The 13,046-nt window shown below is 34.3% G+C and overlaps 1 protein-coding gene across 2 annotated transcripts in view; it reads right to left on the bottom strand.

Annotated features, from left to right (window-relative positions):
- The window catches only part of LOC106870739 (DNA-directed RNA polymerase III subunit RPC1), a 212,730-nt gene that overhangs the window by 93,349 nt on the left and 106,335 nt on the right, over positions 1-13,046 (bottom strand). For both annotated transcript variants that reach the window (XM_052969556.1, XM_052969557.1), the window contains 5 exons: positions 8,809-8,950; positions 5,646-5,786; positions 4,795-4,864; positions 1,666-1,793; positions 899-1,034 (listed from right to left, as the gene is read on the bottom strand). In XM_052969556.1, the coding sequence (XP_052825516.1) occupies positions 899-1,034; positions 1,666-1,793; positions 4,795-4,864; positions 5,646-5,786; positions 8,809-8,950 (617 nt within the window). The remainder of the gene's footprint in view (positions 1-898; positions 1,035-1,665; positions 1,794-4,794; positions 4,865-5,645; positions 5,787-8,808; positions 8,951-13,046) is intronic.

The raw sequence follows: 13,046 nt of genomic DNA, 5'->3' as shown, positions 1-13,046 counted from the left end.
CCACTACACTCTCTGAGTGGTTGGCGTTAGGAAGGGCATCCAGCTGTAGAAACTCTGCCAAATTAGATTGGAGCCTGGTGTTGCCATCCGGTTTCACCAGTCCTCAGTCAAATCGTCCAACCCATGCTAGCATGGAAAGCGGACGTTAAACGATGATGATGATGATGATGATGATGATATATATAAAGTAGTTGTATACTGCCAACTTAACGTGACAGTCCCAATTAGGGAATATACCACTGCTATTTAACCCTAGGAAGCTGGACCGCTTCCTGTCGGCCTTGACACATTTCCTGTGTCCTTATGTTTGCGAGGGGGAGACAAACTCCTCCACCCAGCCTAGCCAGCATTCAGGGACATGTTTCTAAGTCTTTGCTCGTCATCAGCCTCAAGTAGCATGACCAGCTGGTTGAAGGAGTCTGTTTAACACTCGCAAACATATAAGATTAGGTAACTTTATTTTTATATATACACTCCCTCTCCTCCATTTCGGTATGATTCTTTCTCTCTTAATGTGTGTGTGTGTGCCAGTCAATCAATTACGCACAATCTCCACCAAACTTAGTATATGTACTCATTCTGCATCTATTATGATAACTCTCTGTATATTTCTTTTACTCTCTCCCTCTCTCTATACAATATAAAAACATTTATATTACTTATTATTATAGAAAGATTTACAATTTCAAAGAGAAATAAAAACTGAGAAGATACTTGAGTTAGAACTTACTAAATCATATACAGAGCTAAAATCTCGAATAAAAGGCATTACAACAAATCAGAAATAACAACATTCAGAAGAGAATATGTTTAGACTACCAGCTTCTAATGCAATAAATCTCCAATGTATGAATATTAAATAGAATATCTAAGCAAGGAATCAAATGGTCAAACTTACAAGAATCATTGTAACATAAATCTTCACCAGTAGAATAGTTCTTGCCTTTAGTTCTTAGATTGGCTAACACAGGACAACTACTGTTTGGTCGTAACAGCAAACTAAATATTTGTTTCCCTGTCCACAGTTGACAAGGCTAGGAAAGAAACATCAAGAAAAATTACGCATTTTTAATAAACAAATCATGCTTCCCAATCTTTACTGTTGTGTCTATGCTTTGCTTATTATTTTCTGACTTATTTATATTTACATCAGTCAGGTGACAGGGTTTCTGATAATAAAAGAATACGGGCTTGGTCATTTTATGAGCCAACCAAACATCACATGAAGTCTGCATAGTTGAAAGGACTGGATTACTAGATCAAGAATTATAAGTTTAAATCCAACTCAGGAATTTTATTTTATTGAATTTATAAAATCCAACACTGGACTTACTAGCAGTAAGGAATAATTACCAAACTATCATAAAAAAGTTAGCAGCAGTGGACTAGCTTACAGCCCATGGTGAAATCTGTCTCTCATCTCTTTAATGCTACAGAAACTGGGGTTAAGCACCAACCCTAAGAGTCTCAAACGGATTCATTTTAATCTGTTTTCAATAATAAGCTTGAAAAAATATTAAATGACTTCTAAATTAACATCATAATTAATCATAAAATTTGGATAGTGACAAAAATTACAATAGAATATTTAACAAACTCATACATCCGTAACACTTAATTCAATGAAATGCAAAAAGATAAAATAGGCTTTGATATAACACTTACTTTAAAAATTGCAGGCATTGGAAGATCAATTTTAATATTTTCATCTTTGTAAGCTAAGATAGATGCAATCAACTGTGATGCATGACTCCGATCAAAAAAGACATCCTTCTGGGTTATAAGGTAGCCACCTGTAAAAATAATTCTCACTACTTAAAAGGAAGTAGAATTTAATACATAAATTTTCAATTAAATTACAGTCTAGCTGTGTAAAATTAACTAATGAAAATAACAAGATAATGAATCTAGAGCTTTCAAAAAGAAAGTAAATATAATATCCGTAAGTCATTGATTTTTTTTTTGGGGGGGGGGGTCTAGTGAAATAGATGAGATCAATTCAAAGTTGACAATGTTGAAAGATGTTCTTTCTTTAAATACAGGTAAATTCTTAATGTTTTATTGTTGTAACACCCATCAGTGTAGCATATATGTATATCAATCACCATGAGCAATTAGTCACAACTGGAAAGGAAGAAACTAAAACACCAACAGCTGCTACCATCACTGCTTAAGGTGTCATGCAGTAGAACTGAACCTAAGACTATGTGATTGTAAAGCAAACTTCTTAACCACACAACTATGCCTGTGACTACTTGATTAATTTCTACATCATCATCATCATCATCGTTTAAAGTCTGTTTTCCATGCTGGCATGAGTTGGATGGTTTGACTAAGAACTGGCGAGTCAGTAGGCTGCACCAGGTTTCAACCTGATCTGGCGAGGTTTCTACAGCTGGATGCCCTTCCTAATACCAACCACTCCAAGAGTGTACTGGATACATTTTACATGCAACCGGCACAGGAGCCAGTTAGGCGGTACTGGCAGTGACCACGTTCGGATAGTGTTTTTTTATGAGCCACTGGCACAGGAGCCAGTCAGAAGGAACTGGCTTCAACCACATTCAGAAGGTGTATTTTACATGCCACCGGCATGGAAGCCAGTCGGGGGCACTAGCATCGACCATGTTCAGATGGTGCTTTTTATGTGCACCATCTTATGTAGTTTCTACCTATGCCTTTTCTACAGATCAAGCAGGGCCATCTACCTGAAGGGGTTTGTGATTTGTCTGCCTTCCTACTTACTAAGACATTTGTTTTTGCTAGATTGACTCTAAGACCCTTTGATTCTAGACCTTGCTTCCACACCTAAAACTTCATCTCTAGTTCAAATAGTGACTCAGCTATTAGAGCAAGGTCATCAGCATAGAGGAGCTCCCAGAGGCATCCTGTCTTGAATTCCTCCATTATTGCCTGCAGGACTATGATGAATAAGAGGGGGCTGAGGACTGATCCTTGGTGAACCCTTACTTCTACCCAGAATTCCTCACTATACTCATTGCCAACCCTCACTTTACTGACAGCACCCCTGTACAGGGTTTGTACAGCTCTTACTAACCACTCATCTATCCCTAGTTTCCTCATTGACCACTATATAAGGGTTCAGGGGACTCTGTCAAAGGTTTTCTCCAAGTCAACAAAAGCCAAGTACAGAGGTTTATCTTTGGCTAGGTATTTCTCCTGAAGTTGCCTTACCAGAAATATAGCATCAGTGGTGTTTCTACCTGACACAAAATCAAACTGCATCTCATCTAGACTAACTCTCTCCCTAATTAGTTGGGCTATGACTCTCTCTGTAACTTTCATCACCTGATCCAATAATTTGATACCCCTGGAGTTATTTCTATCTAAAGCATTGCCTTTATCTTTGTTGCAGTTGACTATGGTGCTGCTACACCAGTCATTGGGTATGACGCCTTTGTGAACTACCTGATTTACAACATGGGTGACTAGACCATAACCCACACCATCAGATATTTGAAGCATCTCAGCAGTGATTCTTGATGGGCCAGGGGCTTTCTCTGTCTTCATATCCTTAATTGCTTTATCTACCAGAGTATTGTCAATGCAAGTAGCTGGTCTCTCAATTGGGTCAACATTTGGCAGGTCTTCCTTCTCCAATTCATTTTCCACATTCAGCAGACTTTCAAAATGGCATCTCCAAGCCTTACAGTTCTCCTGTTGACTATTTATGTGATATTATCTAATCTCAAGTCAGCCAAGACCAAACAGACCTGTCATCATAAACCATTCCTTTGTATATCTAGGACAACATTGTACAATTTGTTCTTCCTTCCTTTTAAGAAGCAGAGTGTGATCTGAGATAGTTTGGCAACTATTTCTAACAAGCTGAGTGACTACACAGAGGTTCTCTCATTAATTCATTGTTACTGATGTTTATTCAATTAGTTTTGGCAACATAAAAGGTTAAGATACCTTTAACAAACAACGTAAAGTTATTGTAAACTAATTACAATAGCACTACCCATTCTTAAATGATTCTCTAATAGGGTTCTGAAGTAGAAATCCAAACTGAACAACTTACAAATAGTTTGGTACCTAATGGCATTCGATTCAATTCCTCATAAAAATAATTTACCATTTTATTTGAAACAATTATCAGTTGATAGTAAATATCTGAGGAGAGAGGTAAATGCCACAGACAACTAGTCAGAGTAGCTTAATTTGCTAAAGATAGCAGCCAAATCTCCCTCAAATTAGACCCTAGTTTTTTCATTTTTCTGAAAGGAAGTATACACTGGATCATATAGTTCTGAAAATGTCAAAATATAGAATGGTCAAGGCTGAAATACCCTTGAGCATAATTCTATTCCATCAAAGCTGACCTAGTGCTAAACAACAACAATAAAAATTCCTGAAAAATGCACATAAGCTACTGTTTCCATAAATCAATGGAGCAAATCACATTACAAATATACCACTGATTACAGATAATCCAGCATACAAATAGAGACTTTTTATATTTGTATCTATCAAACTGTTGTGTTTGTATGTCCATAACATTTTGTCAGGTCAGTTACAAAATCCTTTCCGATATTACAGTATAATATGAACAAATTAATAAATTAACATTGATTACAAACATTATTGATTACTAATAGTCCAGCAGACAAATACAAACATTTGATATTCAAAAACCTATTAAAATGCTATGTCCATTACGTTCTGTCAGATCAATAACAAAATCCTTTCCAATATTACAGTACAATGTGAATAAATGCACAATTTGATCCAATTCTGTTGTTGACATATTTATTATAAGAAGGAACTTGCCTGTGATGAAATCTTGGATGGCAGCAATAAGTGGTTCTCCATTTCTTGGTGTGATAATGTTGGATTTTGACTGCAACAGAATGGCCTCCACCATAAAATTATTGTTATACATTGTGGGTTTGTATTTTTTGTTTATCTACTTATAGAACTTTCATTAATTATCAAACAATACTTTTAATATAACTTATGTAATTAATTCATCTTAACCACCCTTAACATCTTCACTGACTTTTTTTACAGTTTTTTTTTTTATATACATACCTAAATTTTCAAGTTGACTTTGGACATAGAATAGAATTTAGGATTGTGTTAGCACCACTGTCAAGACTCAAATCTATGCAGAGACTCAAAGTTGGATCATGTTGTCATATACTTATCTAATTATTAAAGTGATTCAATTTCACACACAGACTAAAAACTTAGCCCTGTAAGGTAATGAAATACCTGTCAACTTTTACAGTTCTATCATTGACAACACACTGTTAATGATGTAGTACTACCGACCTTAAAATGGTTAGTCAGTAGCACCCTACTGATTCAGCAATCTAAAGCTTTCAAATATACAGAGACAGTCCTTCACATCTATTACCATAAACCATCCATTGCATGAGATAGCAAAGGAACTTCTAGGTAGGTTTCAAATATCTCTGTTCACTAAAATGGGAACTACATGCAAGAAAATTTCAATCTCCAAGAAGCTGCAGATATACCATGCTTGTAACCAACAATTTTACTGGCTACCATCACAGGTTTATTTGAACAGGTCAGAAATACGCTACAACAACATTCAAAGTCCAACACAATCCAAATCTCATTAATACCAGAATGAATAAGTCAATACTGAATCTTACCCCCATTAATACTAAAGCTTCTGCCTTAGCTTCTTCTGTCTGTGGTAGATGTAAGTTCATTTCATCACCATCAAAATCTGCATTGAAAGGTCCACAGCAACACTCATTAAAACGGAATGTTCGGTGAGGCATGACTTTGGCCTGCAAGAAGAGAACAGAGGTCATCATAAAAAAAATAATTAAAGTTTATTTTGAAAAATTCGAAATTGAAATTAATATAGTGTTAAGAATTTTCAAAAGACATTTTTACTTGAATTGTAAAGTATTTTTTTAAAACTATTATTCAGAGTTTTTTCTTTTCAAACATCAAAATTCTACCATCATTAGCAGGCATAACACTATTACCATTGGTAAAGGGGTAACCCTTGGTAATGGATGTAGATTGTTTTAAACAAAAAGATGAAACTTGTCAACCACTGAGTTTTAATGCTGCTCAGTAAACTGTACTTCCATTTGGTGTTTAATTACTGTTATTTAGAGTACCCACTGAGAGTTGAGTTTCTTTACTAAGGATACAATGCAGCACAATGTCATGTGATACACTGTTAAGTAGAGAGCACTTTCAGCTGATAGTCTAGCATTCTAATAGCTTGGCCGAAATATTAGCTAGAAAGAATGAATAATTAACTGCATAAACAGTTTAAGATTATATTGGACCATCCCATAAATAATGTGTCTTTTTTATGCTTCTTATATTTTTCAAAATTAAGACAAAGTTCTTTTTTAATCTAAAATATACTCTTCTTCATTTTCTATAATGCTCTTCCATCTGTCTGGTAGTCTTGCAAAGCCCCTCTTCCAAAATTCACTTGTCCATGATGAAAAACACTCCTCCAGTACTGTTATGACCTCATCTACATAATTCATATTTTTTCCATCCATATGATTTTGAAGACTGCAATGTCCAGCGAATATGGTGGGTGAGGCATTGTTTCCCATTCAAATTACTCCAGCCTTTGGAATGTCATCCTCACTGTACGTGGCAGAGTATTATCCTGATGGAAGAACATCTTTTGCCTTGAAACTAAAGATGGTCGTTTTCTTTCCAGCACAGACCCGCTCAAGCTGCTGGCAATAGATCACCTTTGTTTTTGTTTGATTTGGGTTTGGTTTAAAAGTTCAAAGTGGACTAAAATTTCATATCCCACCAAACAGATAACAACACCTTATGTAGGTGAAGACCTTCTTTAGCCTGGGGTGCTGGTGTTTCTCCTTTCCCTACCCACTGTCTTCAGTGCTTGACATTTTTATAGAGAACCCATTTCTCATCACCAGTCACTATTCAGTCTAAAAAAGGTTCATTCGTGAGACGTGACAGCAAAGAAGAGCACACATTCACTCTCTGTGTGCAATTAGACGCAGAAAGTTTGTGAGAAACCCACTGACCCAATTTTCTGACTTTTCCGATGGCACTCAGGTGTTGATGAATGGTTGAATGACCAAATCCAAGATTCTCTACTAGTTCCTCAACAGTTATGATGGAATTTTGTTCCACCAGAGTTTGCAGGACATCCTCGTCAAGCTGTACAGATCTTCCAAGATGAGGCTCAGCTTCTAGGCAGTAGTTTCCGGTTTAGAATTTCTGGAACCACTGTTGACACTGGCTTATGCTTATTGTCCAATCCCCATGTACTGCATTAATATTCCTTGCACTTTCTGTTGCGTTGTTGCTGTTATTGAACTCATATTCAAAATATGCTGAATATGCTCCTTTGTTACTTCCATAATAACTTTGAAAATATAACTGTCAAAATCAAACTGTACACTTCAAAACTTACACTAAGAATAAGTACAAGGTAAAATTACTACCTGTCTTTATGGCAAGTTGATGCAGGTAGTTTATCCCATCTCCCTCTGACTTTTAGTGCATGCAACTGAAAAAACCACATTATTTATGGGATAACCCAATATTATGTTAGATCTGTTTGACCATCCATCCACACACATATACATACACATAACAGCAGCAACAACAACAAAAATAACCAGTATAAATGTTGGCTGATTGATTTGTTGGTTGGTTGATTTCTCCACTCACACTTTACATCATATAGAAAGATGGTGAGAAAATAAAAGAGAGATGAAAAGAGAGTTAAAAGTAGTTCGTGTCGGTAGAGAAATACTGAAATTGACAACCAGTGACAGAAGAATGGTAAAGATGGTAAAAGCTATGCAGTTGTTGGACATTAAATACATGACATATGCTTACACACACACTCTCACATACAATCTTCTGTTGATGACACACACATGTGCAAACACATACATAATGACATAACAACAGTTTAAATAGAAGGATAAACTTGACAACCAGTTGATAGGATGAGGTAAAAAAGCAGTAGGTTTATATAGCCGTATGTAGTTGGCTGCAGCTGAAAAAGGTTCTGCAATAGTTAATATTCATTGCAATGGAAATTTTCCTTACATGCTTTCTAAGTAAGACATTTGCTAGCAGAGTAAGCTTTTTTTCATTAATCACTAGGGTATTTGCTAACTTAAGAATTTATAGCAATTTTTTCCAGATTAATATATGACTATGATTGCTACAATAATACACCTTTGAAGGGCAGCGAGCTGGCAGAAACATTAGCACGTCGGGCGAAATGCTTAGTGGTATTTCATCTGTCTTTACATTCTGAGTTCAAATTCCACTGAGGTCGACTTTGCTTTTCAACCTTTTGGGGTCAATAAATTAAGTACCAGTTGCATACTGAGATTGATCTAATCAACTGCCTCCCCAACAAAATTTTGGGTCTTGTGTCTACAGTAGAAAAGAATAATACACTTTTGCCACCATGTGTAATATCAAGTAAAATAACATGCATAAAATAATTATAATTTAAGTTTTATCAAATTACTCATGATGACATAAGTAAACTTCCAAAGTAACCCATTATAAAACAGGTAACATTTGTTTGTTTGTATGTATGGATGGATGGCTAGATGGATGCATGCATGCATTATATTCTCCTAAGCAGAAGGCAGCTACTTCAACCAAAATCAATAACTGAAATTCAATACAGTCTATGAACTTTTTCTCCATGAAATGAGAAAGGTTGACCCCAACTACAAAGCCCTTTGTATTTAGATAATAACTTTTTAGTAGATTAAAACAGACAACTATTTTGGCAATACTGAATGACAAGAAAACTGTGTTACTCACAAAAAAAGCTTGGATACTCAGTTTATGAAGTGAAGGTTGTCGGTTGAAAAGCACAATGTCTCCATCTATCATGTGACGCTCAACAATATCACCAAATCTCAACTCACCAGCTATTTTCATACGATTTCCATAGCGAAGGAATCTGTAAAGCAACAAAAACCACAATCACCAATGACATAAAAATGTTTCATCAAACTGAAAATTTGGAGAAACCAAGTACATCAGTAGAGAAAATAACTATAGCAGAGATATTAGTCTGTTCAAGCCTTTGTTGAAGATTTGGCTTTAATATTGGCATGCAACAAAAACAAAAAATAAAGAGATTCATATGATAATATTAAAATCTACAGAACCATGAGTACAGGAGCTCTTAATATAAGCTGCCAAAAACACTGTTGATGCTTCATTGAAAAACCTAACTACAAATTAAAGTATATCAAAGTAAAGAATATTTTTGAGAGTTACAATGAACAATGCTTGGAAAATACTTCAAATTATTGCCAGTGTACTGGCATGGAGAAAATAAATGTGAAATAAGAAAAATTAATTCCTTCTGGCATGGCAGAATATATGCAAAATATGTCATATGTATTAGGCAATAATATAAATAGTGAAATGTTTAATAATTACTGCAAATGGAAAAAAAATTAAGAAAGAGAATGTTTGCTCAACAGCAAAAGTACCATCATTTTGATTCACTGGAATCTTTGTTAGATATGAAGTGGTTGAAGTAAACTTTCTAAACCAGCTGTAAACAATTTGTGGTATGGCCATCATTATTCTGTCAATGATGTAATGTTTATAGTGAAACAGAGAGGAAAACTTAATACGGACAGAAGATAAAAACAAAAAAAAAACTAAATACAAAACTGAAAAATGGTTAGTTTACGTCATAGGATTAAACCTATATCTATAAAGGTAAGGTTGTGTGTTTAAGAAGTTTGCTCCCCAACCATATGGCTTCAGATTTGGTCCCACTATGCAGCAAATTGGACAAGTGTTTTCTACAATAGCCCTAGCCTGAGCAAATCCTTGAGAGTGGATTTGGAAACTGAAAGAAGCATACTGACCACACACACACACATATAAAAGTTAGCATATATATACGTAAATATATATACACATATTTTTAAAAAGGGTTGAATGTGGATTTGTCCCTTAATTGGAGTAGTTTCCAAAAGATTTCTAATGTTGATTCTTCATACTTTACTTTGAATTTACTGATGAAAACAGGTGTAGATATGAAAGGTTATATAAGTATATTAAGTATATAGTTTAAGTTATAGAATGAAATTTGACAATTTCAAACATATTTTTCATAAATGGAGGAGATTAGATGTTAATATGGAATAAAATATTTTTTTTTTATTTCGCCATACGATCGTTTCATACAGAAAGACAATAAATTCATTTTAAGAATCTGAGTTGTCAAAGAGTACTCATCAGTAGCACAATAAGAAAAAAAATAAGAAGAACTGAATAAAGAAAAAAGGGGGACTTTAGAATTACATGGGTATGGTGTTCTTACTAATTTTTGTAATGTGTAATTGGTCTTGGAGTCACGTCTATTTGAAACACGACTACCGGGTAACAGTTAGGTGATGCTATATATATATGATATACAAATATAGGTAACTTTCTTTCTATAGATTAGTATAAAGGAGCTAATTTTAAACTCCCATATAAGAAATAAGAAGCGAGTGGTGTTGAAAAAAGAATATCCAAATAAGGAAGTACAGAATTTTAAATACTGGAGACTGAAATTTATATTTAACCATTAATAACCATTACAGCTTCTTTATAAATTAGAAAAATGTTTAAAAGCAATCATAAATGGTTAGTGGTATACAAAATTTATAATAGAAAGTTTTATGTAAATAATGTCAGAATTATAGAAGGAGATAAGTGGATGTTACAGAAAGTAGTCGAAGCAGTAACATAGTAGATACTAAAAGCAGTTTATAAAACGATATAAAAAAGTATAAAAATTACAAGATTAAGAAATAAAATATGAAGATGAGAGGGTATTTTACTTATAATGTCTGCTGCTAAACCTATAAACCATTCATGGAATAATATATAGAAAAATTAATATATTGAAGATTTAAAAATAAGTTAAGAGAAAGTAAATATTTTTGAATATTGACTAGTGTAGGAGGGATAATAAACAGGGGGGGAGGAATGGTCTAGTTTATGTCTGCTATGGAGATTGCAAAAATTTAAAATATTGGCATGGATGGATACGCTTAATCAAAACAAAATCTCTTTGTGTCATACATAGTTCTATATATATAATGGTTTATGCATGTAGATACCAGTACAACTAAACATGTATGTATAAAAACCACGATATACACATATACAATATATACACTGACAATTATGGACAAAAATCTAATCAGACACCGAAACATACGATAATACACATATGCACCCTATAGACAAACAATAACACAGAGACACCCTTATACACTGAACACTTGTACCCATGTACACGTACATAAATAATGTTTATACATAGGTCTGAATTCACCAACATCGTTTTATTGATTTTGATGAAATTTGACATGTGAGTAGAACTCGTGTCTGGAAAACTAGTGATATACTTAGATTGCTGAAAAAATCGATAATACTATATACAGCTAATATATTATTTTTAAATATCCAAGGGAAATAACCCATTCATATTCATAAATTATTTCATATAAATCAAATTGAGTATGCTTATTTCTTAGTATTTCTTAGTATTTTCACAATTTATCGAGTACAATGCTTAAACAAGTAAATAGTATTTTCCTAAATAATAAATCCACTTATTTCGGTTAGTGACTTATTCGCAAATATACCAACACTAGCGCCGCTGAGGGTAATATTCTCTGCAAATGTACAAAAGCTTTTTTCAGAGTTATTTACTTTGAATTGTTATTATCTCATATCTGCTTAGCCTGTTATTACGTAACATACTTCACGATTTTAGTACACATACCTTATTAGTATTTCCTCCTAAGTTCTATGTACTCTGGGAACGTACTAAAGCCCTTTTCAGAGCTACTTTATTTGAATTCTTACTATCGGGTAATTAATTTCATGTTATTACATAACTGACTTCACAATTTGGGTAATCACAACTTATTGGGGATTCCTAAAAACAAGATCCTGTGTAAGACAGTTCAGTATTCTCAATAAATGCACAAAAGGGTTACATACTTTATATTGTTGTTACTGGATTAGCAAAACAGTTAGGAGAACAGAACCAAGGGATAAGCCCTGCTTTCCCGGGAATTACCAGGTACATCAGCTAGTATATATACATACACATGTGCACATCGACATAAACATATAGACATACATATATACCAGCACAAAAAAACTCATACACACGCATAAGATTAAAATAACTTAATACTTATACATGTATGTTGGGATATATAATGATATGCTTACAAACAGATATTAAAAAGAACATATGGATATAGGTCTACAAGGGTATGTGTATATATATATATATATATATATATATATATATATATATGGGACAATATACGAAAAAACAACAACAGACGAGGACATAGAGATAGATACATACAGATAATGGCAGACTATGCATATATATACGCACACACACTCTAGCAATGCATCCCAGTATTGCCCAGGTGTTATGACCTACAAGCACATTGTATCATTTGCTCCTTTCTTATGGGCAGAATCAGCAAAGCTGATAGGGCAAGGGTACAATTTGCATGGGTTTGCATGAAAGTGCTTTCTGTTATTAAGGAGGATCACAAACTATGTATTGTTTCATCGTATAATTTCCCTATATCACCACCACAATTTCTTCATTTGTAACTTTTTCTTTCAAATTTTTTTCTTTTTTTTTTTTTGTTATCTACATAGAAAAATACAGAGATTATGAATCTGGGAAATATATATCTCTTTTACTCTTTTACTTGTTTCAGTCATTTGACTGCGGCCATGCTGGAGCACCGCCTTTAATCGAACAAATCGACCCCAGGACTTATTCTTTGTAAGCCTAGTACTTATTCTATCAGTCTCTTTTGCCGATCCGCTAAGTTACGGGGACGTAAACACACCAGAATTGGTTGTCAAGCGATGGAGGGGGGACAAACACAGACACACAAACACACATACATAAATATATATATATACGACGGGCTTCTTTCAGTTTCCGTCTACCAAATCCACTCACAAGGCTTTGGTCGGCCCGAGGGTATAGTAGA

The sequence above is a fragment of the Octopus bimaculoides genome, chromosome 7 (genome assembly GCF_001194135.2).
Source record: "Octopus bimaculoides isolate UCB-OBI-ISO-001 chromosome 7, ASM119413v2, whole genome shotgun sequence".
Taxonomy (NCBI): Eukaryota; Metazoa; Mollusca; class Cephalopoda; order Octopoda; family Octopodidae; genus Octopus; species Octopus bimaculoides.
Note: the sequence above shows the minus strand (reverse complement) of the source record. Positions and strands in the feature narration are given on the sequence as shown.